This window comes from Hordeum vulgare, chromosome 1H, assembly GCF_904849725.1.
Source record: "Hordeum vulgare subsp. vulgare chromosome 1H, MorexV3_pseudomolecules_assembly, whole genome shotgun sequence".
NCBI classification, from domain to species: Eukaryota; Viridiplantae; Streptophyta; class Magnoliopsida; order Poales; family Poaceae; genus Hordeum; species Hordeum vulgare.
The window spans coordinates 12,963,348-12,990,023 of NC_058518.1; the positions used below are offsets into that span (position 1 = coordinate 12,963,348).

Consider the following 26,676-nt stretch of genomic DNA (forward strand, 5'->3'; position numbering starts at 1 on the left):
GGTGGATCGCAACCACAAATGGGTCAAACGCCAGTTTGGTGCCATTGTGAAAACTCTCACTGAAACTCAGAACTCGGTGAAGATTAATCATCACTATCTGCATGAGGTTTTCGATCGCACCTGGGCTACACTTGCACATCTGAAGACTCCGACTGAGCTTGAAGAAATGGACTTTGAGCGAGACTTTGACTGGTCGTGGCCTCCCAAGAGGAAGTTCAGGCCCATTCCAGTGCCAGACCTTGAAGACAGCTCATTTTCTTCATTCCGCACTGCTGAATCTGATGAGGAACAACTCGACACAGCAACCGTCCCAAGGAAGAAGACTACCCCCAAGAAGCGTCACGGCTCTTCATCAACCGCCAAGAAATGAAGTCTTCACGGGCGTTAGTCCTCAGTTTGTCCCTTTTTGTCACTTGATGACAAAGGGGGAGAAACTCGAGAGTTAGTCTTCAAGCGGGATATTTTTGAGGCCTATGAACTATATTTAAGTTATAAACTCTTGGCTCTTCTGAAGTTTTTATGTAATGAGTTGTAACTTAAGCCCGATGGTACTCTAACGCTTTTGAACGTTTTTCTTCGCATGCTTATTCCTCAAAGTTTTAATGCACGCATGCTGGAATTCGTCAGATACCATTTGTCATCATGCATCTTCATTTTCTTCATATGATCTGTTATATGTATGCATGATTTACAAGACTCAGGGGGAGATCTCCATGATATAAATCATCAATGTGCATCTGGTATAAAAGCAAAATCCTCAAGGTATGCACATCTTCAAGGGGAGTCTCTCTAAATCTTGTTCTCAAATTCCTCAAATGAGTATTTACACTTCATATTTTTGATCCCTGTTGAAGACTTAACCTAATTGTCATCGACCACCAAAAAGGGGGATATTGTAAGTGCATCTAGTGTCCCTTAGTGATTTTGGTGGTTTGAATACTTATAGGTTAAGTATCTAATGTGTTTATAAGTGTACACAGGATCTATAAGCCATTGAGGAGTTTGAGATATTTGAAGAATATCGACCCCTAAAAATGTATATCTTCAGTTGAAGAAATTGGTTTGAAGCTGAAGAAATGAATCGCGAGGAATCTGCGATGAAATTGATATTCCTCATGAAGATACTGATATTGAGAAGACCGGTGGTTCGTGAAGAAAATCATTCTGAAGAAATTGAAGTGTGAAGATTTACGTTTTCTGTTTTACTTTCTTCGCATTTGATGAATAGGAACACCGTACTGTTAAAGGGGGTCAAAGTAACACTATGGAATGGATTTCCTCATGATGCTCAACCCAAGCCTAATCCTACCAAAATCCTCAAGTGAGGAATATGAGTGACATGAGGACTCTCACAGTTGAGGGTCCCGACCGTTTCGATAACCATGCCAAGTCACTGGTCTTATCCACTCCAATGGTCATATTATTTAAGGGCATTAGTGTCAAATCATGTCGGGATGCTCCGAGGCTATAAATAGCCACCCCCACAACCACTAGCTGGTTGGCTGCTCCGTTAGAAACTGACACTTGTCATAAGAGCAACCCAAATTCCTCATAGACTTCGAGAGTAATTCATCAGTGAGGAAATACACCACCCACCGAAACCACAAACCAAACCTAGTGATTCAGCATCATTGAAGAAGTTGTTCCTGTGTGGGACTGAAGCCTTTTACCTTTGAGGACTGTGCATCCTCCAGACGGTTAGGCGTCATGGTCTAGAACGTTCCAGCAGTTCATTGTGGATCGTCGGGTGACCAATTTTGTGAGGGTTTGGAAGTCTGCCCTGAAGACTTACCACGAGTGTTGGGCGAGGACTGTGTGTCCTTAGCTCAAGGAGAATACGGTAGGGACTGTGTGTCCCGGGACTGGGTGTGCTTTAGTTTCAATACCAAGCCGCTCCAAACTAGATGTACAACTGTCACAGCAGTTGGAACTGGGTCATCAACGCCTGTCTTCTCTGAGAATCGGGTTCTAATTCCTCAACTCTTTACTTTCTTTGTATTATGTGTTGATGACTTTCATTGTGACTGTTTGAAGAATTTGCTGAAAACTTTCTCTGAATTTCCTCAACCCCAAATTCTTCACAATAGTTAATCATCATCTGTACTCTGCGTGCCTGCTTACTGTGTAATCTGTTTTCACATTCTTCACTCTGAAATACTGCTGGTGTGAACGTTTGCACGTCTGATCCTTTACTGTTTCTGCTGTAAGTTAGTCATTTAGTGAGGAATTTCCTCAGTGATGAAATTCTAAAAATCTCCTATTCACCCCCCCTCTAGTCGATATAACCCACTTTCACACATCAATATCGTTGCCGGGTTGCTTTGGACCTTGGATAAGCACTGACATTATAATGAACTTCCGCTTCATGCACAACCAAGGAGGAAGGTTGTAGATACATAGAGTAACGGGCCAGGTGATGTGACTGCAACTCTGCTCCCAAAAGGATTCATGCCATCTGTACTCAGACCTAACCATACGTTCCTTGCGTGAGCTGCAAATCTCGGGAACTCTCTCTCGATTTTTCTCCACTGCCGACCATCAGCGGTGTGCCTCAACTTATCGTCTTTCATACGATCTTCCATGTGCCATCGCAACAACTTCGCATGATCTTTATTTCTGAACATACGTTTCAACCGTGGTATTATAGGAGCATACCACATCACCTTGGCAGGAACCCTCTTCCTGGGTGGCTCGCCCTCAATATCACCAGGGTCATCTTTTCTGATCTTATACCGCAATGCAGTGCATACCGGGCATTTATCCATATTCTCGTACTTCTCACCGCGGTAGAGGATGCAGTCATTAGGGCATGCATGTATCTTCTACACGTCTAATCCTAGAGGGCAAACAAGCTTCGTTGCTTCGTACGTGCTGGCGGGCAATTCGTTCTTTCTTGGAAGCATCTTCTTCATCAGTACCAGCAACTTTTCGAATGACGAGTCAGTCACACCGGTCTCTGCCTTCCACTTCAGCAATTCCAGTGTGCTACCCAGCTTCTTCTGGCCATCTTCACAAGTTGGGTACAACAATTTGTTGTGGTTCTGTAACATCTGCTCGAACTGCAACCTCTCCTTTCCTGTGTCGCAACCTCGCCGTGCATCAGAAATGACCCGGCCAAGATCATCAGCGGGCTCATCTGGTTCCCGTTCTTCATCCTGATCTTCTTCTTCATTGTCTTCCATTGCGGTATCAGCATACTCAGGGAACATAGATCGGTAGTTATCATCATCGTTCTCTTCTTCTTCATCGTCGTCTTCCATCATAACCCCTCTTTCTCCGTGCTTGGTCCAAACATTATAGCCCGACATAAAACCGGACCGAAGCAGGTGGCTCTGAATGACTCTTGAGGAAGTGTAATCCTTCTCATTCCGACATTCAACACATGGACAAAACATAAAGCCACCACCATGCTTGTTCGCATCGGCTGCATCTCGAAAAGAATGCACGCCTTCTCTGTAAGCGGCTGTGCGTCGATCACCGTACATCCATGGATGGCTCATCTGCGTTATACGACACTATATCAAATACAATCACGATCCTAAAAATTAGTACCGCACGGTCCAAACGAGGAAATATAGTTGCTAACCTTTTAGAATAAGTAGAAATAAAGAGGAAGAGGTTTAAGCGTGGCTCAGGCATCTCATATCGTAGTTGTGTTCGGTGAACTGAAGCGGCATCGCTCTAACACACATTTCAACAAACACCTCTAGTGCATGAAAAAAATGGAGAGCTAGCACACACCCACACTCTTCCATCCAAGAAAAATGCAAGGAAGAGGGGAGAGGGGGGCTGTGCTATATATAGGCAGAGGACTTTAGTCCCGGTTTGAGACACAAACCGGGACTAAAGGTGGCACACATGCGGGCTGCACCCCGCGTAGCCCTTTAGTCCCGGTTTGGGACACGAACCGGGACTAAAGGCTCCTTACGGACCGGGACTAAAGCCTCTAGGGAGGCATTGCGATTTGGGGCGACGTGGCCGGACCTTTAGTCCCGGCCCAGAGGCAGGCCGGGACTAAAGGGTCCCGGCCAAAGACCCGTTTTCCACTAGTGTCTGTTCTCCCCTCTATTTAGGCCACTGTTAATGTCTTTTTTAGATGAGGTAGTATAATAAACGGGTCACGGGTACTGTTGCTATGGGATACACTGTTGTTTTCAACCTAATTTGTGATTTTTGCTCTCCGTCTCAGACTGACCGTGATGCGGTTGCCATCGCCGTCGCTGCTCTTGCAGTGCCTGACCGGCTTACTGTCTCATGAAAAGGCCGCAGCTCACTGCATCGACATCGTGCCCGGGAGGGATCAGTCCTGCCTATCGTCACCGGCCGCCGAGATGGTCCCATCACAGGTTGCTTGTTTCCAGTCGTTGTTCATGGCAAAGTTACAAGTCCTGCCTGTTCAGAACATGTCCCATCGAGAAGGGCATTTCGTTATCTGCTGGCTAAGCTGGCGTTGTTTGCATCGGTATGCAGGATGTTCAGCCGTACAAGTATGCGGGCAACAATATTGAGATGCACGGCATGAATATATTCAAGGTGATCGATTACTTTTTCCTATACTTGCTACTTGTTCCAGCTTATTTTTGACCATTGCGGCTAAACGGTGTAAGGATTTATGGACTTGTGATTTAATCGTACTGGCCATTTTATGTGGTAGGCTTATAATTGGTGATTTTTGTTGGGGTTGAGTCATTGTCCTGCTGTCTCTCTCTCACGCTCGAACGACAAGAAAGAAGGAGGAATGAGGCAGTGGACAACAAGGTATACCCGGCGCACGAACGCCGCCGGCTGCACGAACAACCACTTTCTTCTACTCAAGCACGAACTCAAGCACCGCAGACTACAACCAGTACACGAAGGGCCTTTTATACCCAAGCTACACACATCAGGCTAGCGATCACATGCAACCACCCACGTACTGAATTGGCTTGCCGCTGCACTCGGCCACCATTAACAGCACTACTCACACGAGCTAACTAACTCACCCATGCATGCAACTAACGCAGTGCCCATGCAACGCCCGCCCCGCACTCCTCAGCTCCCGCGCCCGTCGCGCGCACGCACGCCAACGGGACGCGACTGGTTCCAGCGCCCGGCACGGCCACACCCGGCGCATCCGTCTAACCAACTCACACACACTCGCCACGAGCCTGACGCGTCCCGTACGCGCATGCACGCGCACCCGACGCAGTCGCCGTGGCTTATTGCCAACACACAACCTAAGCCACGACTCAGAGGAGCCCGTCGTCCTCGACTCCGACGACGTCCGCCAGCAGCGCGCGTTCCGCCGCCGGCTCCTTCCGCAGCTTGGGGCAGTCCCTCTTGAAGTGTCCGCGCACGCCGCACTTGTAGCAGCGTCCACGGCGGTTCCCGCCGATGCTCGATGCCACGCTCTTGCCGTCGTCGTCATCCCAAGCACCGCCATGTCGACGCTCCCGCGCTGCCCACTGCGCCGCCGTCATGAGCAGCTGCTGACCCCGCGCTCACCATCGTCTTGTCCACGAGCCGAACCCGCTCGTCGAACGCGAGCAGCCGCCCGAGCGCCTCGTCGAACGCCATGGTCGCCGTGTCACAGAACTGCTCGATGCCGGCGACGACGGGGAACAACCGATCCGGGACGGTGTCCAGCAGCTTCTTCACAAGCACCGCATCGCCCAGCGTCTCCCCTAGGCTCGCGAACCGCGTCGTCATCCCTGCCAGCCTCCCGGCGTACGCGTCCAACGCCTCGCCGTCCGCCATCTCCAAGCGGTCAAAGTCCCCGCGCAGCGTCGCCAACCTCGCCGCGCGGACACGATCGGCGCCGACGAACCTCACCTTCAAGGAGTCCCATACCTCCTTGGCGGTGAGCTTCGTCGCCACCTGCAGCAACACATCCTCCGGCAGCGCTCCAAGGAGCATTGCGCGCGCCGCCTTGTCCTTCTTGGCGTTCACCGCCGCGTCGCCCGGCGCCACCGCCTCCCACACGGTGTGGACGTCGAGAATCGCCTGCGCCTTGATCGCCCACACCGTGTAGTTGTCCGGCGTGAGCATCGGCATCGCCATTGACACCGATCCGCCCGCGCCTCCGCCATGTGGTACGATCGCCATTGCCGTCGGCGAGCTCCCGAACCGAAGCTCTGATGCCAAATGTTGGGGTTGAGTCATTGTCCTTGCTGTCTCTCTCTCTCACGCTCGAACGACAAGAAAGAAGGAGGAATGAGGCAGTGGACAACAAGGTATACCCGGCGCACGAACGCCGCCGGCTGCACGAACAGCCGCTTTCTTCTACTCAAGCACGAACTCAAGCACCGCAGACTACAACCAGTACACGAAGGGCCTTTTATACCCAAGCTACACACATCAGGCTAGCGATCACATGCAAGCACCCACGTACTGAATTGGCTTGCCGCTGCACTCGGCCACCACTAACAGCACTACTCACACGAGCTAACTAACTCACCCATGCATGCAACTAACGCAGTGCCCACGCAACGCCCGCCCCGCACTCCTCAGCTCCCGCGCCCGTCGCGCACAGCACGCCAACGGGACGCGACTGGTTCCAGCGCCCGGCACGGCCACACCCGGCGCATCCGTCTAACCAACTCACACACACTCGCCATGAGCCTGACGCGTCCCGTACGCGCACGCACGCGCACCGGACGCAGTCGCCGTGGCTTATTGCCAACAATTTTCTGTTTTTAAACTTGTTTTAGGGGAAGTTCAGTGTTGTTGATATTGTGGGACTATCTAGATCAGATCTTGCAGCTACAAAAGGCCAAGGCAAGAGTAATAGCCCTACCAGTTATATCATTGTATTAACGAGTATGTAGAAGTTAATCATGTTGTTTCTTTAGGATTAGGAAAGAAAGCCAAACCGAGTCCTAGTAGTAATAAGATTCCTAGTCCTATTCTATTTTCATAGTCCCTTGTGGACGTGTATAAAAGACACCCTAGGGGTGTTGATTGTAACACCAGAAAAACGAAAAGCAATACAAAGCAAAGGCTCGACACGGGCCTTTAGCCATCAAATCCATCGATCAGTTTTAGTCGTGTCGCTAGTTACGCAAGTTCCGTCAAGTAGCCGGCCGAAGCAAGAATCCCGTAGGCACGCGTGTACAGCTGCATACGCACGTTCAAAAGCCAGCAGAGTACTTGAAAGGCGAGGATCTGGATTTATCTTTTGCACTAGGGCCCTTGAAATGCTGTCAGAGTTCACTTGAGCTAGTAAATATTCTCAAGAATGAGATCTGTGATGGGCTACTGGCATTCAGAAGCAAACGTGTTTTAGAGGTACTACTCTACCTTCAGTCTATGTAATTTCTGATAATGCTATGCTCCTATGCTTGATTGTTTATTACTGCCCTTCCTTAAACTGATCCCTTATACGAAAGACTGAAACACATGTTATTTGAGGAAAAGCCTCTTGCATCGAAGCTACTTCTTTTGGCTGGGCCTGCTCTTTAGGCCCCTCAGATGCTAAACACGTGTATGGGCGTTTGAATCTTTGATTAATGTGTGGTTCTTCTGGTAAACTGTTTCAGTTATATATTTATCTGATGCAGCTGAGCTGCGGGTATGGGCTTCCTGGGATATTTTCTTGCCTGAAGGTACTGATCCTTGTTTTCTCTTTATTTATTATTTCAACAAAGTAACCTCAGATTTCACTTACCATCAGTCTCCCATGTCATTTACCATGGTGGCATGGTGACATATCTATCTGGTATATTACTGTTCATTATTGTTGTGTCCATGTACTTTCTAGGTCAGTGCTTTTTCGGCCGGATCTCGTTGACTCAGTCCAGATCTCGTTGGGTTCATTATTTACCATGATGGAGGGAGAGTCAAGTCAACTCAGTCCAGATCTCGTTGGGTTCATTTATATGCGACTTCGTCCGGCTAGCAACGAAGCCATTCATCTCACAAGCCTCATCCCCATTTCGTTGTTCCCTTCCCAGCATCTACCCCAAGTGTTGGATCTTCTCCAGGTTAGTGCTTTTTCTTCTATTACGAACCTTGTTGTTTTTCAGATGATCCTAGCACAGCCCTGTTCAGTGGCGAAGCCAGCAATTGGCAAGCTTTGGCTGCTGCCATACGTAATTAACACCTGTCATGTATACTAGGTCTATATGATACTTCATTGATGATTTGAGCTGAGATACATTTGCTAGTTACCACTGCCACATCATAAAATTGTGCCTGCATCCGCCACTGGCCCTGTTTATAGTTTAGTTAAAACAAATATGTTATGGCTTTACGCATGTTTTTCCTTAATTAAAAAGGTACACATGTTTCTGTAAAACAATATGTTATAAGCTATGGATTTCTGTGAGGCGTTTCCGCACAGATAGTAGATTTTATTTCCATTGTTTTGATAAATCCATGTCTTGCAGCAGCTCACATCCAACACTTCTCAGGGACTTAGTTTATGACTGATCTACATCACATGGACTGATCTACATGACATCACCTTGCCTACATCTACTGATCTACATGACATGCCCATGTCGATGCCACGCCCCTTTGCTTAATGCTTAGCCTAATTGAAGCCAGCGTATCGTACTTAATAGTACTAGTATAACACTGCAAGCAAGTACCATACTTAATAGTAGAAAATTTTGTTTCGAGAGTTAACACTGCAAGCAAGTACTGGTCCGTGCTTAATAGTACTAGTATAACAGTACATTCAGTTTTAGTGCTGTAAAATTACTACAACTCTGCAATTATAAGTTTATGACTGCTTCACAGCTCACATAATATCACCTGTTTCTATCTTGGAATCATAGGGATTGTTTTCAAAGATTCAGTTTAGCTTTCTAACATGTGCCTTCAGATCGATTTGAACCAAAAATTAGCATAACACTCATGAACTGTGAGCCTGTAGTGGATGGTATGTTTGATTTTCTTTCGAGTTGATGTGAGATGAATTAAAAATGTCACCATGTAGAGAATTAGAGAAAGCATATGAAAGTATTTTTGCCTGGTACGTGGAAAACCATTACTTGTACAGATGTATGATTAGTAGTTTTGTCATGTTTCCACTCCCTACATTTTTCAATATGCTGGAGAATGAAACTTCTTTTTAGTCTAATTGCTATTATCACTGTGGAGCTTCAAAAACATGGTATGGGATTTGAGGAAAAGCTGCTGCAGATTTTGGGAAAGTGGTATGTGAGCATGTATATGACCATGAAAGTTTTTCAGGTGAACGGGAAACTGCAGCATTTGATATCCTTTTGGGGAAAGGCTACAATGGACCCTCCAAATATTCTCTGCTTACTGCACATTTCATTTTTGTAGAGATTATGCCTGAAGCACCGGGTGTTTGAAATATCTCAAGCTGATCTTCAGAACGATGAGGACCAGGCCTACAGGAAGATTATGCCTGAACCATTTGTCGTTTCTCCTTTGGCCCCGTCTATTCTTGTCCCATCTCTTTGCTACACACTTTTTTAGATTGCAAGTTTCTGCATGTACTAGTGTTGGCTATTATAAGGAAATTGCTTGTTCGCATCGTTTAGAGAACGCTAGTTGGTACTTTTACCCAAACCGAATGTTTCTGAACTTTTTCTGTGGTTGTGTTCAATTTATCCCATGACTATAAAAAAATGTAGCACGCCGAAACACAGTAAGAGGATGTGATAAGAAAATTGTTCAGTTGTTTTCTGCTCGTACAATTTATGCCCAGTTTCTTCTATTTATCTTGTGATAATGTGACTTGGAAAGTATAAATGTTATCATTTCCTTTTAATTCAACATTCAAGTCATCCTTCCTTGCAGATAACGGAAACCTCCATAGGTCAAGCACTATGCCGGGGGTGGTCAAGGATACTGAGATAACTACTGAAACTACGGGTCCATCAAATCTAGAAAGGTCAAAAACTGAGAGGCGCAAACAAAGTAACCCAGCTGATGATCCTGCTAAACAGTTATTGGATGATAAGATTTCCATAAGGAAAAACGTGTGTATACCTGGCCCTCTTATCTTCCTTGGTATGATGAAATGTAGCTTCTTCTTGACGCGGTCCATGTGCTGGTTATGTAAATGTAGGAGGTATTGAATTGTTAATTATGTTAGCTTCTGTATGAACATTGTCATTAATATGTTTGGGAGATAGTTTTTATATGTAATTACATCTCTATAGAAGTTGGAGCTAATGAAATTGCAAGTGCTTTAGTGGGTTGGAACAACATAGTATATACAAATTTGTAAGTTTTGACATACTGCAGTGCATTGCATGGAAGCTTGAAACATGGCTAGATTTACTAATTTGTGTCTGGTGCTGGATTTTTCTCTCTTCTAATCTTCTGCAAATTTAACTTCACACAGCTCAAAATGTTAAATCGAATAGCTACAGTGAAGGATAATCGAACTGTGGTTGTTAATGTACCAAGTACACTAGAAGCGACTCCAATTGACGTTGGAGCAGTGGATGGCTATGCGGATGTTGTAGTTGAACAATCATTTTGTAGTCAGCCGCTCATCTCTTAACTAGCATCAGTGATTCAAGGCCTAGGGGTGTTCCACGATGGGCAACCTTGTCAGTTCAGTCTAGTGTAAGATTTATATATGTGGAAACATCAGAGACCTTGACTCGCAGTTTGCAAACATGTCTTTGAAACACAAGGATATATTGTTAACTATGATATCATGATAATCTTTTGATCGAATATTTTTAATACACATATGAGATTTTAACAACTTGATCTGGTTCCACTTTCTTGACAAATTTGTGCAAAATGTTTTCAGGTACTCAACCTATTGATGCACATGGACATGATGACTCTCTAGCGTTTATGACCAACCAACCTGTAATCATGGACCTTATTGTCTTGTAGACCATTTGGTGTTTCGAGTGTTTTGGTGCTTGCATTTTGTGCATGTAGATACAAACTTGTGTGTTCTGGACCATCTGAAGTCTCTCATAGTAACCAATAGTCCTTATCTTTTTGTGACTTGTGTGTTCTAGATGATTGTTAAGATGGTCAAAACTATGCTTCCTCTAGGTTAATTTGTTTGTCAACTTGCGTTCAATGTATGTGCATGTTTATAAACATATTTTCATCATGGTGTAATATGTGTTTATCTTGAACCTTCTTGTGGGTGTGAGGATAATAATTGAATATTTTTAGAGCTGATAGTATAACATGTGGCGCACCATGAGCTATACTAATGGCACACCTGGGATGCATACTAATGGCGCACCTGGGAGGCATACTAATGGCGCATCTGGGAGGCATACTAATGGCGCACCATGAGCTATACTAATGGCGCACTGCCTGGTGCGCCATTAGTAAAAAATTCTAATGGCGTGATGCTAGTGGCGCATCTATAGTGCGACATTAGTAGCCAAAACAGGTGCACCACTAGCAGGCCCTTTTCTTAGTAATGAGTGGTCCTTCAAATGTAACTCTTTGGTCTGTTGGTCCTGCTCACTTATATCAAAGACAAGATTGAATGAGTATATGTGTGGTACTAATAGTCAATCAGCTTTCACAAAGAAAAAATCAGAATTTTTTTTTACCAGAATATAGGACGAACATCCTCTTTGACACGGAAAACATTAGTTGGTGGCCTCCAAGGTAATGTTCTTGAAATCTTGGATTCCTCTATTAATCCAAGATTCTGGAGAAACAATAGTTAGCTGTTAGAAACTCGTCAGAGCAAAAAATTAAACCAAGCAAGACAAGGAAATCACCATCAGAATTGCTAAAGCGGTCTTTTCCATGTTTAGTGTGTAAAGGTGCAAAGTCTTGAGGCGCGAGAGTTTTGGATAGCAATATGCAGTTTCTATATATGTTCTATTGGATAGTTAATTGAGAGTTTCTTCATCAATTCATAGGATATGAAAATTGCATAGGATCGATAGCAATATGTTCCATTTTGGAATCCTATAAAGATCAATTTCTCTTTAGTTGTAGTGAAACAATTTTATGGGGCGTTCTTTGATCCAAGGTTATGAAAATTGCATATAGCTAGTGATCTCTCTAGGTTCCATTGGATAGCAATATGATATGTCATAGTTATGAAAATTGCATATAGCTAGTGATCTCTCTAGGTACCATTGGATAGCTATAGTGATCTCTCTAGGTTTCATTGGATAGCAATATGCAATATATCTAGCTTGTTGCATATATATATATATATATATATATATACATATATATATATATATATATATATATGTATGTATATATATGTATATATATATATATATAATATATATATATATATATATATATATATATATATATATATATATATATATATATATATATATATATATATATATATATATCATAGTTAATTTACGATTTCATGATCAATTCATAGGATATGAAAATTGCATAGGATAGCAATATGTTCCATTTGAATCCTAAAGATAATTTTCTCTTTAGTTCTAGTGAAACATTTTTCCTTGTTGCAGCAGTATGTAACATTTGTTCTATTTTAAATTGTTGTTGTTGCAGTAGTTACAAGCATTGTCCAGAATTCATGGACTTCCTTCGCAGCAGCATCAGTTTTGCTACCGTTGACATAATGAACGACAAGCTGAAGATGGGGCACAACTTCGGTATTGAGATACCAGCTGTATGCCTCATTGATCTCCAACGGGAATTCATGCTTCGACATGAGAGGACTTCGATGGCTCATATGGCAGTCGCCTTGATCGACGAGGAGTATGCTGATATGAAGACCAAATTCCCAAAGTCTCAGCACATATTTTGGGAGAAGACAACACTTGATCGTATCAACATTGAGTATGCATCAAAAGATGCATACGTTCCATATGAGTTGTACCGCAAGATTCGAGTCGTCAACTATGGTCGACGTCACCTCAGAGCAGGTGGACATTCTGATTCAGACGATTCAGACGAGTAGTGTTCACAACGGCGAACGCTTGTGTGTGTGTGTATATATATATATATATATATATATATATATATATATATATATATATATATATATATATATGCTAGCTATTATTATGTACTGTTTGGACTAGTATCATTATATACTGCTTGGATCAATTTATATATGTCTAGTTTCTGTTTGTGCCATTATAGTTTTCAAATTTGAATGGTTTAGCCCTTTCTAACTTCATTTGCTACTTTTCATGGTATCATGCATTTTCCACCTCAGAACTTTTGTACACAAAGTGCATCCAGTTTTTGCCGCAACCCTCTCAACTTTTTAGCACTTGCTATGTGGGTGAAATGATGATACCATACCAACTTTCAACCTATTCAAAGTTCATTTGTAGTGCTTTTCAATTTCTGGGCCATTTAGCTCAAACAATTCAGTAAATGCATGAAAAATACCAAATGAACTCAGAAAGTGTTGAAAATTGATGATGCAGCCTTGAATGGTGCATTTTGAACACAAAAAAAGTCTTGAGTTCAAATAAGTTCAAAAACAAATCCCATTTGTAACAGATGAGTTTTCGTAAGAAACTCTCATACTTCTAAAAAGACTTTCCGATTTGTACACGAAGTGCATCCAGTTTTTGCCGCAACCCTCTCAACTTTTTAGCACATGCTATGTGGGGCAAAATGATGATACCATGCCAACTTTCAACCTATTCAGAGTTCATTTGTAGTGCTTTTCAATTTTTGGGCCATTTAGCTCAAAAAAATCAGTAAATGCATGAAAAATACTAAATGAACTCAGAAAGTGTTGAAAATTGATGATGCGGCCTTGAATGGTGCATTTTGAACACACAAAAAGTCTTGAGTTCAAATAAGTTTTAAAAAATGAAATCCATTTTGTATTCAAAAAAATGAAATCCCTTTTGTAACAGATGAATTTTCGTAAAAAACCCTAATACTTCAAAAGAGATTGTCTGATTTGTACACGAAGTGCATGCAGTTTTTGCCGCAACCCCTATCAACTTTTTAGCACATGCTATGTGGGTGAAATGATGATGCCATGCGAACTTTCAACCTATTCAGAGTTCATTTGTAGTGCTTTTCAATTTATGGGCCATTTAGGTCAAAACAAATCAGTAAATGCATGAGTAATACCAAATAAACTCGGAAAGTGTTGAAAATAGATGATGTGGCCTTGAATGGTGCATTTTGAACACACAAAAAGTCTTCAGTTAAAATAAGTTCAAAAAATGTAATTTCTTTTGTAACAGATGAGTTTTCGTAAAAACCCTGATACTTCAAAAGAGATTCTTCGATTTGTACACGAAGCGCATCCAGTTTTTGCCGCAACCCTCTCAAATTTTTAGCACATGCTATGTGGGTGAAATTATGATACCATGCCAACTTTCAACCTATTCAGAGTTCATTTGTAGTGCTTTTAAATTTCTAGGCCATTTAGCTCAAAAAACAAAATCAGTAAATGCATGAAAAATACCAAATGAACTCAGAAAGTGTTCAAAATTGATGATGCGGCCCTGAATAGTGCATTTTGAACACACATAAAGTCTTGAATTTTAAATAAGTTCAAAATACGAAATCCCTTTTGTAACACACGAGTTTTCGTAAGAAACCCTCATGCTTCGAAAAAGATTGTCCGATTTGTACACGAAGTGCATCCAGTTTTTGCCGCAACTCTCTCAACTTTTTAGCACATGCTATCAGGGTGAAATGATGATACCATGCCAACTTTCAACCTATTCACAGTTCATTTGTAGTGCTTTTTAATTTCTGGGCCATTTAGCTCAAAAAAATCAGTAAATGCGCGCAAAATACCAAATGAACTCAGAAAGAATTGAAAATTGATGATGTGGCCTTGAATGGTGCACTTTGAACACACAAAAAGTCTTGAGTTCAAATAAGTTCAAAAAATAAATCTCTTTTGTAACAGATCTGTTTTCGTAAGAAACCCTGATACTTCTAAAGAGATTGTCCGATTTGTACACGAAGTACAACTAGTTTTTGCCCGCAACCCTCTCAACTTTTTAGCACATGATATGTGGGTGAAATGATGATACCATGCCAACTTTCAACCTGTACACAGTTCATTTGTAGTGTTTTCAATTTCTGGGCCATTTAGCTCAAAAAATTAGTAAATGCGTGAAAAATACCAAATGAATTCAGAAAGTGTTGAAAATTGATGACGTGGCATTGAATGGTGCATTTTGAACACATAAAAAGTCTTGAGTTCAAATAAGTTCAAAAAAATGAAATCCATTTTGTAACAAATCTGTTTTTGATTAAAACCGTGATACTTTGAAAGAGATTGTCCAATTTGTACACGAAGTGCATCCAATTTTTGCCGAACCCTCTCAACTTTTTAGCACATGTTATGTAGGTGAAATGATGATACCATGCCAACTTTCAACCTGTTCAGAGTTTTTTTGTAGTGCCTTTCAATTTCTAGGCCATTTAGCTAAAAAAATGAGTAAATGCATGAAAAATACCAAATGAACTCGTAAAGTGTTGAAAATTGATGATGTGGCCTAGAATGGTGCATTTTGAAAACACAAAAAGTCTTGAGTTTAAATAAGTTCTAAAAAATGAAATCACTTTTGTAACAGATTTGTTTTTGATTAAAATAATCATTTAAAATAACCTAAAACCTTTCAAATTGAATATAAAGATTAAAAACACAGTAATATTAAATAGGAGGAAAAAGAATCACTCAAAAATTTATTTTTTAGTAAAGTTAGTCACAAAATAAAATAAAAAAAGTAAAAAAGAAACAAAAAAACTAATTTTTTTTAAAAATGCCACGTAATGGGCCACCCACGCGTGAATACGACTAGAAACCCACCCTGAGAATTGGGCCAGAATTCAGGCAGAAGGCCCAGTAGGCCTACAGGCAGTAACAAATTAGGACCGAAAGCCTGCATTTGAGAGGTGCTCGAGTGGGTCTACGCACCAATGCTTACAAACCACTCTCAGGCTCTCTCGGCTAGCGAGGTGGGACTAAACATCCAGCCGCATCGCGGCTGTGGCAGGCACAAGCCTTTAGTCTCGGTTTGTCCCACCAACCGACACGAAATACGCCCTTTTGTGTCGGTTGTCGGCACCAACCGGGACTAAAGGTCTCTTCTTCCCGCCCTTTGGGCTGTTGGAAATTGGCCTTTAGTCCCGGTTTGCAGCACAAGCCGAGACGATAGGGGTGCATTGGTCCCGGTTTGTGCCTCGAACCATGACCACTGGTTTTCGCATATAGATGAGAGTTGTCGAAATTTCCCCCAAACTCTCCCATTTGCCCCCGAGCCCGTCCTCCTCGTCGTCGCCGCCCGTCCCGAGCCCGTCGTCCTCCTCCTCGTCGCCGCCACCCCGAGCCCGTCCTCCTCCTTGTTGTCGCCGCCGCCCTCCTCCTGGTCGTCGCCTGTGCGAATACTTCCAAGACGAGCACGGCCTGTGCGACACGCCTCACCTAGTTCATGATAGGCGCTTCAGCATCATGCTGGATGAGGACTTCGAAGTGGATACAGTAATTCACAACGACAAATCTTTTTTCGTAATTAAGCATGACTTCTTTTGCTTCAACTTATAATTTTTATTTTTTACTATTCTACTAGTGTATCCCCTGCCATGCAAGAATTTATTTCTTGGATAAGATTGGTTTCAGTACTGGAAAAATTATGGAGGTAAAGATAGTTCACTTGAGGACCGAGCATGGTTATACTTTTGCGTAAAGTTGTACAATGCAGACACCTACTCCTTTTTTGAATGCAAAAGTTGGGTAGCACTATGCAAGGCTCCAGTTGATTTGCATACGCCTCCAGTTGTACCATTACGTGAGTTTCTCAACCATATTTATTAAGTAATTTATATTGTTTATTTAAAAATAGTTGACAACTTATTTTCATTCTTCCAAAAATATACGGAAGATGATAGACAGAACCTACTACTACAATGATGAAGCGGAATTAACTTATAAGGAGAAAAATCATCTTGTCGCATTTATTAATAATCTTGAGAATTATAATAGCTATCACCAAACACCTCCACATTATGGTCAATACGTGCCACTATTGCACGTGGTGAACTACGGTAACATGCATGGAGATTGCATGGTAAGATTTTCTACTATTACGACATCCGTGCATCTTTTGCATAAATTCTTGTAAAACTAAACTATATTGCTAGCTACAAAGTTATTACTATGTTTTTCAATAGAAAATCCCGCAGGATTGTGTGCCTCATCTGATGTTTCCAAGAGGTCGCTTTGATGTTATGAGCATACAACCAACACAGCCAGGTCAGCCTATGTATATTCATCACTCTTGTCCATACCGGATTTCTAAAACCGATGAAATAACAATCAAAGATTCGAAAAAATGTATGGTCAATCGTAGAGAGCTACTTGAAAGCAACATTGTGCGTAGGCCAAGAATTGGAGACAGGATGATCTCCATTCTCCATAATGGAGAGGCAGGGCCTATCTTGTTTTATGATATTCTACCTAAGAGAGGGTAGAGTAGGTCCTATGTGAGAGGACTAGGTCCTAGGTCCAGGTTTTGAGGATCCAAAGAATACAGACAAAGTCTTCAGACTCAAAAAGGCTCTGTATGGTGTCAAGCAAGCCCCTCGGGCATGGTATGATACATTGAAGGAATTCCTCATGAAGAAAGGCTTCAAACCTGGTTCACTCGATCCAACTCTTTTCACAAAATCCTATGATAATGAGCTGTTTGTATGTCAAATATATGTTGATGATATCATATTTGGTTGTACTGACAAAAGATACAGTGATGAATTTGCCTACATGATGAGTGAAGAATATCAGATGTCCATGATGAGGGAGCTGAAATTCTTCTTAGGTCTTCAAATTTGTCAACAAAGCAATTGAATCTTCATATCACAGGAGAAATACCTCAAGGATGTTCTCAGGAAATTCGACATGCACAAATGCAAAGGTGCCAAGACTCCGATGCCTACCAACGGTCACCTCGGCACTGATGAAAATGGTAAAGATTTTGATCAGCAGGTATACCGTTCTATGATTGGCTCTTTATTGTATCTATGTGCATCTAGGCCAGATATAATGCTTAGTGTTTGCATGTGTGCACGTTTTCAAGCAAAACCGAAGGAATCACACCATAAGGCTGTGAAATATATTCTTCGATACTTAGCTCACACACCAACACTAGGATTATGGTATCCCAGGGGCTCCAATCTTCATCTGGTAGGGTATTCTGATTCAGACTATGCTGGTGACCGTGTGGATGGCAAGTCAACTTCTGGCACATGCCATTTCCTCGAAAGACCACTAGTTTGCTGGTCCCCAAAGAAGCAGAACTGCGTATCACTCTCCACTGCCGAAGCTGAGTACATTGCTGCTGGTTCTTGCTGTGCTCAATTGCTGTGGATGAAGCAAACCCTCAAGGACTACGGCATCAACATGAAGAATGTGCCTCTCTACTGTGACAATGAGAGTGCTATCAAGATTGCATACAACCCAGTACAACACTCGAAGACCAAGCATATCGAGATTCGTCATCATTTTCTTTGGGACCATGTCCTCAAGGGCAATATCCTCATCGACCATGTGAAGACTGATGATCAACTAGCAGATATCTTCACTAAGCCATTGGATGAGAAAAGGTTTTGCAAGTTGCGGTGTGAGCTAAATATCTTAGAATCTTCAAATGTTTTGTAAAAACATGCACACATCCTAACACTTATGCAAAGTTGATGACTTAGATGTGCAACACATGATGAAACGATTTTCTTCAACTGATGAAGAAAGTCACTCTAAATGTGAAGAAATTGATTCTCAGGGCCCTACGACAATTGTACACGGCGTGTGTAATCAACATTCTTATATGGTGGGTAACGCCACCGCCCAATGTGAAATCCCTCAAGTTGATTTTCTTCAAATTATCAATTTCCTCAAAATGCATTTTTTTTTTCTTCAAAACAGTTGTTCTTCATTGTGATGATCTATTACAAAATCTTCAAAAACACTTGATGACTTTCATTTGCCTAAGTAGACTGTGATTTCTAGTCCTCAACAACATTCACTTATTGCTAATTCTTCAAGTTGATGTTTCTGCTAAGTGAATGTGATCGGACCCTACTTTTCCTCTATGCTATACTTATCCAGTCTATTCAATTCTTCGTATGCGTTCTACTTGAAACTTTGTTCAAAATCCTCACTACATCCTTGTCAGCTGATGATTTTGTAACGAAAGTCCTCAAGTCTTCAAAAATTGTTTTCTTTAAAGGCACAGTAACTGAACCCCCACTTCCCACGATCGGATAACCACGATCTCCACTATTTCCACCGCATCGTACGGGAGCTACACGTGTCCTGCGAAGACGTAGAGGCAGGGGCTATTTGGTCGAAACTTTCGTGCCAAACAGTAACTTTTGGGCTATAAATATGTCCTTATCCCCCTCAGTATCCTCTTCTTCGCCTCATCGCTCTCCTGCCACAGCACACTCCACCAAACCCTAGCGCCACCGCTGGTAGTCTTGTCGCCGGTGAGGAAGAGCTTCACTGCCTCGACCTCTTCGTCGCCAGAATCACGCCGGAGTCGGACCATCTTCGTCCGCCGCCGCCGTAGACGTCCTCCTCCGCCAAGTTAGGGTGCATTGGACACTCGAACGAAGAGCCTCTCCAACACTACTTTCTGTGATCTTCGTACGCACCTTCCAGGGTAAATATATCCCATTTTTACGGCAGATTAGATCTGAAATTTTACATCTTCTATGTGAAATCTGTTTTTCCTCAAGATACGATGCGCACATGATCCCTCAAACACTACCTATCACCACAATCATTGATGAACTAGCTAAGCATCTAAGATTTTCACGAGATTCCTCAATTGTGCGAATTTTCGGATCTGTACAACTCTGGAACCCAAGAACTGTATGCTTAGGCAAATTCCTCAACCACTGGTTATATTCCTCAAACTGTCAAACTTTTGCATTTTCTTTAAATCTGAGAACGCGTATGTGACCTCTCCAAATTCCTCGCAACTATACTCTGTTCACAGGTACACACATGTCAGCTGATGAATCTCTCGGTTCTCATCACATTAACTCATTTGCAACGTTTCTGGAAGAAACTCTTCAAGGCTCATCAGAATCCTCAAGAGTTCAAAATCATCAGCAAAATCCTCAACTGAAGAAAATGGAGGAAGAGAGAAAACAGAAGGGAGGAAAGAAACTGGAGCAAAACACTGCGGCTGATATCCCTGAGGACATATACTTGGACTATTGTACGCCTGATGAACATGAGACAATGGCCAAGAGAAAGATAAGGCTTCAGAAGATTGAACGCCGATGGGCGAAGGAATGGAAGGAGTACAGGTTTGTGACTCCAAAATATGCAAAGAAATTTGCTTTGAAGCCTCCTGACAGAAGGGCCCCACTTGAGGATCATCAAGTAGCACACTCCTCAAGTCTCATGACAATTGATGACTACCCAGATGAGAATGAAAAACATCTGTTGAAACTATTCTCGACTCACGTGATGATCGGACTTGAGATAGTGGATTTGGATCATGTACCACTCAAATGACTAGAGAGATGTACTTTTTGAGTGGGAGTTCTTAAGTAATATGATTAATTGAACTAATTGTCATGAACATAGTCTAATGATCTTTGCGAATTACGATGTAGCTTGCGCTATAGCTCTACTGTTTTTATATGATCCTAGAGAAAATTTAGTTGAAAGTTGATAGTAGCAAACTTTGTAGACTAAGTCTGTAAAACCGAGGATTGTCCTCGTTGCTGCACAGAAGGCTTATGTCCTTAATGCACCACTCGGTGTGCTGCACCTCGAGCGTCGTCTGTGGATGCTGTGAACATCCGACATACACGTTTCTGATGACTACACGATAGTTCAGTACAAAAATACTTAATGGCTTAGAAGCAAGGCGCCGAAAACGTTGTAAAACGTCACGGAACATAAGTGATGTTCTAAAGAGATGAAATTGTGATTTCATGCTTGTGCCCTTGTTAAGAGGTACAAGACCTCCGACAAGATTCTTTGTCCACAAAGCACAGGAGAAAAGGCTCAATCGTTGAGCATGTGCTCAGATTGTCTGAGTACGACAATCGCTTGAATCAAGTGGGAGTTAATCTTCCAGATGAGATAGTGATAGTTCTCCAAAGTCACTGCCACCAAGCTGTGAGAGCTTCGTGATGAACTATAACATATCAAGGATACATACAATGATCCTTGAGTTATTCGCGATGTTTTACACTGCGAAAGTAGAAATCAAGAAGGAGCATCAATAGTTGATGGTTTGTAAAACCACTAAGTTTCAAGAAAGGCAAGGGCTAGAAGGGATACTTCGTGAAACGGCAAAACAGTTGCTGCACTAATGAAGAGACCCAAGATTAAACCCAAACCCGAGACTAAGTGCTTCTGTAATGAGGGGAACAATCACTGAGGCGGAGCAACTCAAGATACTTGATAGATAAGAAGGCTGGCAAAAGTCGAAAGAAGTGTATTTGATATACATGATGTTGATGTGTACTTTACTAGTACTCCTAGTAGCACGAGGGTATTGGATACCGGTTCGGTTGCTAAGTGATTAGTGACGCGAAATGAAAGCTACGGCATAAACGGAGACTAGCTAAAGGCGAGGTGACGATACGTGTTGGAAGTGTTTCCAAGATTGATATGATCAAACGTCGCACGCTCCCTCTACCATCGGGATTGGTGTTAAACCTAAATAATTGTTATTTGGTGCTTGCGTTAAGCATGAACATGATTGGATCGTGTTTATTGCAATACGATTATTCATTTAAAGAGAATAATGGTTACTCTATTTTCTTGAATAATCACCTTCAATGGTTTATTGAATCTCGATCGTAGTGTTACACATGTTCATGATATTGGTGCAAAAAGATACGAGTTGATGATGATAGTACCACTTACTTGTGGCACTGCCTCTTGAGTCATGTTAGTATAAATTGCATGAAGAGGCTCCATGCTGATGGATCTTTGTACTCACCTGATTTCGAATCACTAGTGACATGCGAATCATACCACATGAGCAAGGCCTTGTTTTCGTTGAGATGAAATAAGATAGTAACTTGTTGGAAGTGATACATTTTGATGTATGCAGTCCAATGGGTGCTGAGGCACGCAGTGGATATCATTATGTTCTTACTTCACTGACGATTTGAGTAGATACACGAGTATTTACTTAATGAATCACAAGTCTAAAATGTTGAAAAGTTCAATTCCGTTTCAGAGTGAAGTTCGTCGTAACAAGAGGATAAACTGTCTACGATATGATCATGGAAATGAATATCTGAGTTACGAGTTCTGGTACACAGTTAAGACAATGTGGAAATTGTTTCGCAGTTCATGCCACCTGGAACATCATAGTGTGATGATGTGTCTGAACGTCATGGCCACGCACTATTTGGTATGGTGCATACTATGATGTCTCTTATCAAATTACCACTATCGTTTATGGGTTATGCATTAGAGACAACCGCAGTCACTTTAAACAGGGCACCGCGTATTTCCGTTGAGATGACACAGTATAGACTGAGGTTTAGAGAAATCTAAACTGTCGTTTCTTGAAAGTTTGGGGTTTCGACACTTATGTGAAAAGGTTTCAGTCTGATAAGCTCGAACCCAAAGCGGATAGATGCATCTTCATAGGATATCCAAAACAGTTGGGTACATCTCCTATCTCAGATCCGAAAGCAAAGTGTTTGTTTCTAGAAACGGATCCTTTCTCGAGGAAAGGTTTCTCTCGAAAGAATTGAGTGGGAGGGTGGTAGAACTTGATGAGGTTATTGAACCATCACTTCAACCAGTGTGTAGCAGGGCGCAGGAAGTTGTTCATGTGGCGCCTACACCAATTGAAGTGGAAGCTGATGATGATGATCATTGAGCTTCGAATCAAGTTACTACAAACCTCGTAGGTCGACAAGGTCGCGTACTGCTGCAGAGTAGTACGGTAACCCTGTCTTGGAGGTCATGTTGTTGAGCAAAAGTGAACCTACGAGTTATGGAGAAAGCGATGGTGGGCCCAGATTCCGACAAAATGGCTGGAAGCCATGAAATCCAAGAGAGGATCCATGTGTGAAAACAAAGTGTAGACTTTGGTAGAACTACTTGATGGTCATAGGACTATTGAGTAAAAATGGATCTTTAAAAGAAGACAGACGATGATGGTGATAAGTCACTATTAAGAAAAGCTTGACTTGTCGCAAAGATGTTTTCGACAAGATCAAACGGTTGACTATGATGAGACTTTCTCACTCATAGCGATGCTAAAGGTCTGTTAGAATTATGTTAGTTGTTGATGCATTATTTATGAAATATTGCACGTAGGATGTCAAAACATTGTTTCCTCGACGGTTTCCTTGAGCAAACATTGTATGTGATACAACCAGAAGGTTTTGTCGATCCTAAAGATACTAGCAAGTATGCAAGCTCCAGTGATCCTTCAATGGACTGGTGCAAGCATCTCGGAGTTGGAATATACACTTTGATGAGATGATCAAAGATTTTGGGTGTGTACAAGGTTTATTAGAAACTTGTATTTCCAAAGAAGTGAGTGGGAGCACTATAGAATTTCTGATAGGTATATGTGGTTGACATATTGTGGATCAGAAGTAATGTAGAATTTCTGTAAAGCATACAAGGTTGTTTGAAAGAAGTTTTCAAATGAGTACCTGGATTACGCTACTTGAACGTTGAGCATCAAAGATCTATGGAGATAGATCGAAAGCGCTTAATAGAAGTTTCAACAAGATGCATGCCTTGACAAGTTTTTGAAAGAGTTCAAAATAGACCAGCAAAGAAGGAGTTCTTGGTTGCGTTGTGAGGTGTGAATTTGAGTAAGACTCAAAACCCGACCACGGCAGAATAAAGAGAATAGACGAAGGTCGTCTTCTATGCCTTAGCCGTAGAATCTAAAGTATGCCATGCTGTGTACCGCACCTGAAGTGTGCCTTGACTCAAAGTATGTTGAGAGGTACAGAGAGTGAGCCATGATTGAATCACTAGCAGCGGTCAAAATTTCTCCTTAGTAACTAATGGACTAAGGAATTTTTCTCGATTATGGAGGTGGTTAAAGAGTTTGTCGCAAAGGGTTAGTCAATGCAAGCTTTGACACTAATCCGGATAACTATGAGTAGTGAAACGGATTCGTATAGTAGAGTAGATATTTGGAGCATTTCCGAATAGCACGTAGTAGCAGCATCTATAAGATGACATAAAGATTTGTAAAGAACGCACGAATCTGAAAGTTTCAGAACCGTTGACTAAAACCTCTCTCACGAGCAAGACGTGATCAGACCCCATAACTATATGGGTGTTGGATTCGTTGGAATCACATGGTGATGTGAACTAGATTATTGACTCTAGTGCAAGTGGGAGACTGTTGGAAATATGCCCTAGAGGCAATAATAAATTAGTTATTATTATATTTCTTTGTTCATGATAATCGTTTATTATCCATGCTATAATTGTATTGATTGGAAACACAATACTTGTGTGGATACATAGACAAAACACTGTCCCTAGTAAGCCTCTAGTTGACTAGCTCGTTGATCAAAGATGGCCAAGGTTTCCTGGCCATAGGCAAGTGTTGTTACTTGATAACGGGATCACATCATTAGGAGAATCATGTGATTGACTAGACCCAAACTAATAAGACGTAGCATGTTGATCGTGTCATTTTTTTGCTACTGTTTTCTGCGTGTCAAGTATTTGTTCCTATGACCTTGAGATCATATAACTCACTAACACCGGAGGAATGCTTTGTGTGTATCAAACGTCACAACGTAACTGGGTGACTATAAAGATGCTCTACAGGTATCTCCGAAGGTGTTAGTTGAGTTAGTATGGATCGAGACTGGGATTTGTCACTCCGTGTGACGGAGAGGTATCTCGGGGCCCACTCGGTAATACAACATCACACACAAGCCTTGCAAGCAATGTGACTTAGTGTAAGTTGCGGGATCTTGTATTACGGAACGAGTAAAGAGACTTGTCGGTAAACGAGAATGAAATAGGTATGCGGATACTGACGATCGAATCTCGGGCAAGTAACATACCGAAGGACAAAGGGAATGACATACGGGATTATACGAATCCTTGGTACTGAGGTTCAAACGATAAGATCTTCGTAGAATATGTAGGATCCAATATGGGCATCCAGGTCCCGCTATTGGATATTGACCGAGGAGTCTCTCGGGTCATGTCTACATAGTTCTCGAACCCGCAGGGTCTGCACACTTAAGGTTCGACGTTGTTTTATGCGTATTTGAGTTATATGGTTGGTTACCGAATGTTGTTTGGAGTCCCGGATGAGATCACGGACGTCACGAGGGTTTCCGGAATGGTCCGGAAACGAAGATTGATATATAGGATGACCTCATTTGATTACCGGAAGGTTTTCGGAGTTACCGGGAATGTACCGGGAATGACGAATGGGTTCCGGGAGTTCACCGGGGGGGGGGGGGGGGGCAACCCACCCCGGGGAAGCCCATAGGCATTTGGGGAGCCACACCAGCCCTTAGTGGGATGGTGGGACAGCCCACAAGTGCCCAATGCGCCAAGAGAAGAAAAATCAAGAGGAAAGGAAAAAAAAGGAAGGAGGTGGGAAGGAAGGGGGACTCCTCCCACCAAACCAAGTCCAACTCGGTTTGGGGGGGGGAGTCCTCCCCCCCTTTGGCTCGGCCGACTCCTTGAGGGTCCTTGGACCCCAAGGCAAGGCCCCCCTCCCTCCCACCTATATATACGGAGGTTTTAGGGCAGATTTGAGACGACTTTCCCACGGCTGCCCGACCACATACCTCCACGGTTTTTCCTCTAGATCGTGTTTCTGCGGAGCTCGGGCGGAGCCCTGCTGAGACAAGGTCATCACCAACCTTCGGAGCGCCGTCACGCTGCCGGAGAAATCTTCTACCTCTCCGTCTCTCTTGCTGGATCAAGAAGGCCGAGATCATCGTCGAGCTGTACGTGTGCTGAACGCGGAGGTGCCGTCCGTTCGGTACTAGATCGTGGGACTGATCGCGGGATTGTTCGCGGGGCGGATCGAGGAATGTGAGGACGTTCCACTACATCAACCGCATTCACTAACGCTTCTGCTGTACGATCTACAAGGGTACGTAGATCACTCATCCCCTCTCATAGATGGACATCACCATGATAGGTCTTCGTGCGCGTAGGAAAATTTTTGTTTCCCATGCGACGTTCCCCAACAGTGGCATCATGAGCTAGGTTCATGCGTAGATGTCTTCTCGAGTAGAACACAAAAGTTTTTGTGGGCGGTGACGTGCGTTTTGCTGCCCTCCTTAGTATTTTCTTGATTCCGCGGTATTGTTGGATCGAAGCGGCTCGGACCGACATTACTCGTACGCTTACGAGAGACTGGTTTCATCGCTACGAGTAACTCCGTTGCTCAAAGATGACTGGCGGGTGTCAGTTTCTCCAACTTTAGTTGAATCGGAATTGACTGAGGAGGTCCTTGGATGAGGTTAAATAGCAATTCATATATCTCCGTTGTGGTGTTTGCGTAAGTAAGATGCGATCCTACTAGATACCCATGGTCACCACGTAAAACATGCAACAACAAAATTAGAGGACGTCTAACTTGTTTTTGCAGGGTATGCTTGTGATGTGATATGGCCAATGATGTGATGTGATATATTGGATGTATGAGATGATCATGTTGTAATAGAAATATCGACTTGCACGTCGATGGTACGGCAACCGGCAGGAGCCATAGGGTTGTCTTTATAACTAACGTTTGTGCTTGCAGATGCGTTTACTATTTTGCTAGTACGTAGCTTTAGTAGTAA

General features: G+C 42.8%; 2 protein-coding genes and 1 pseudogene across 2 annotated transcripts in view; 1 reads left to right on the forward strand and 2 right to left on the reverse strand.

Moving 5' to 3' along the window:
* LOC123395534 (probable methylenetetrahydrofolate reductase) overlaps window positions 1-11,742 on the reverse strand; it is a 24,760-nt gene extending 13,018 nt beyond the window's left edge. Inside the window, exons 1-3 of the mRNA XM_045090549.1 lie at window positions 11,673-11,742; window positions 11,499-11,599; window positions 11,381-11,402 (exon numbers count right to left, since the gene is read on the reverse strand). Coding sequence (XP_044946484.1) covers window positions 11,381-11,402; window positions 11,499-11,599; window positions 11,673-11,702 — 153 coding nt within the window. The 5' untranslated portion in view covers window positions 11,703-11,742. The remainder of the gene's footprint in view (window positions 1-11,380; window positions 11,403-11,498; window positions 11,600-11,672) is intronic.
* LOC123445580 lies at window positions 4,200-10,985 on the forward strand. The gene is made up of 7 exons (XM_045122617.1): window positions 4,200-4,346; window positions 4,471-4,533; window positions 6,690-6,798; window positions 7,124-7,266; window positions 7,518-7,583; window positions 7,739-7,961; window positions 10,724-10,985. Exons 1-6 carry the CDS (start codon window positions 4,200-4,202, stop codon window positions 7,766-7,768), a joined length of 558 nt encoding a protein of 185 aa, XP_044978552.1. The 3' UTR covers window positions 7,769-7,961; window positions 10,724-10,985.
* On the reverse strand, window positions 5,229-5,827 carry LOC123445397 (annotated as a pseudogene).
* Window positions 11,743-26,676: the final 14,934 nt, after the last annotated feature.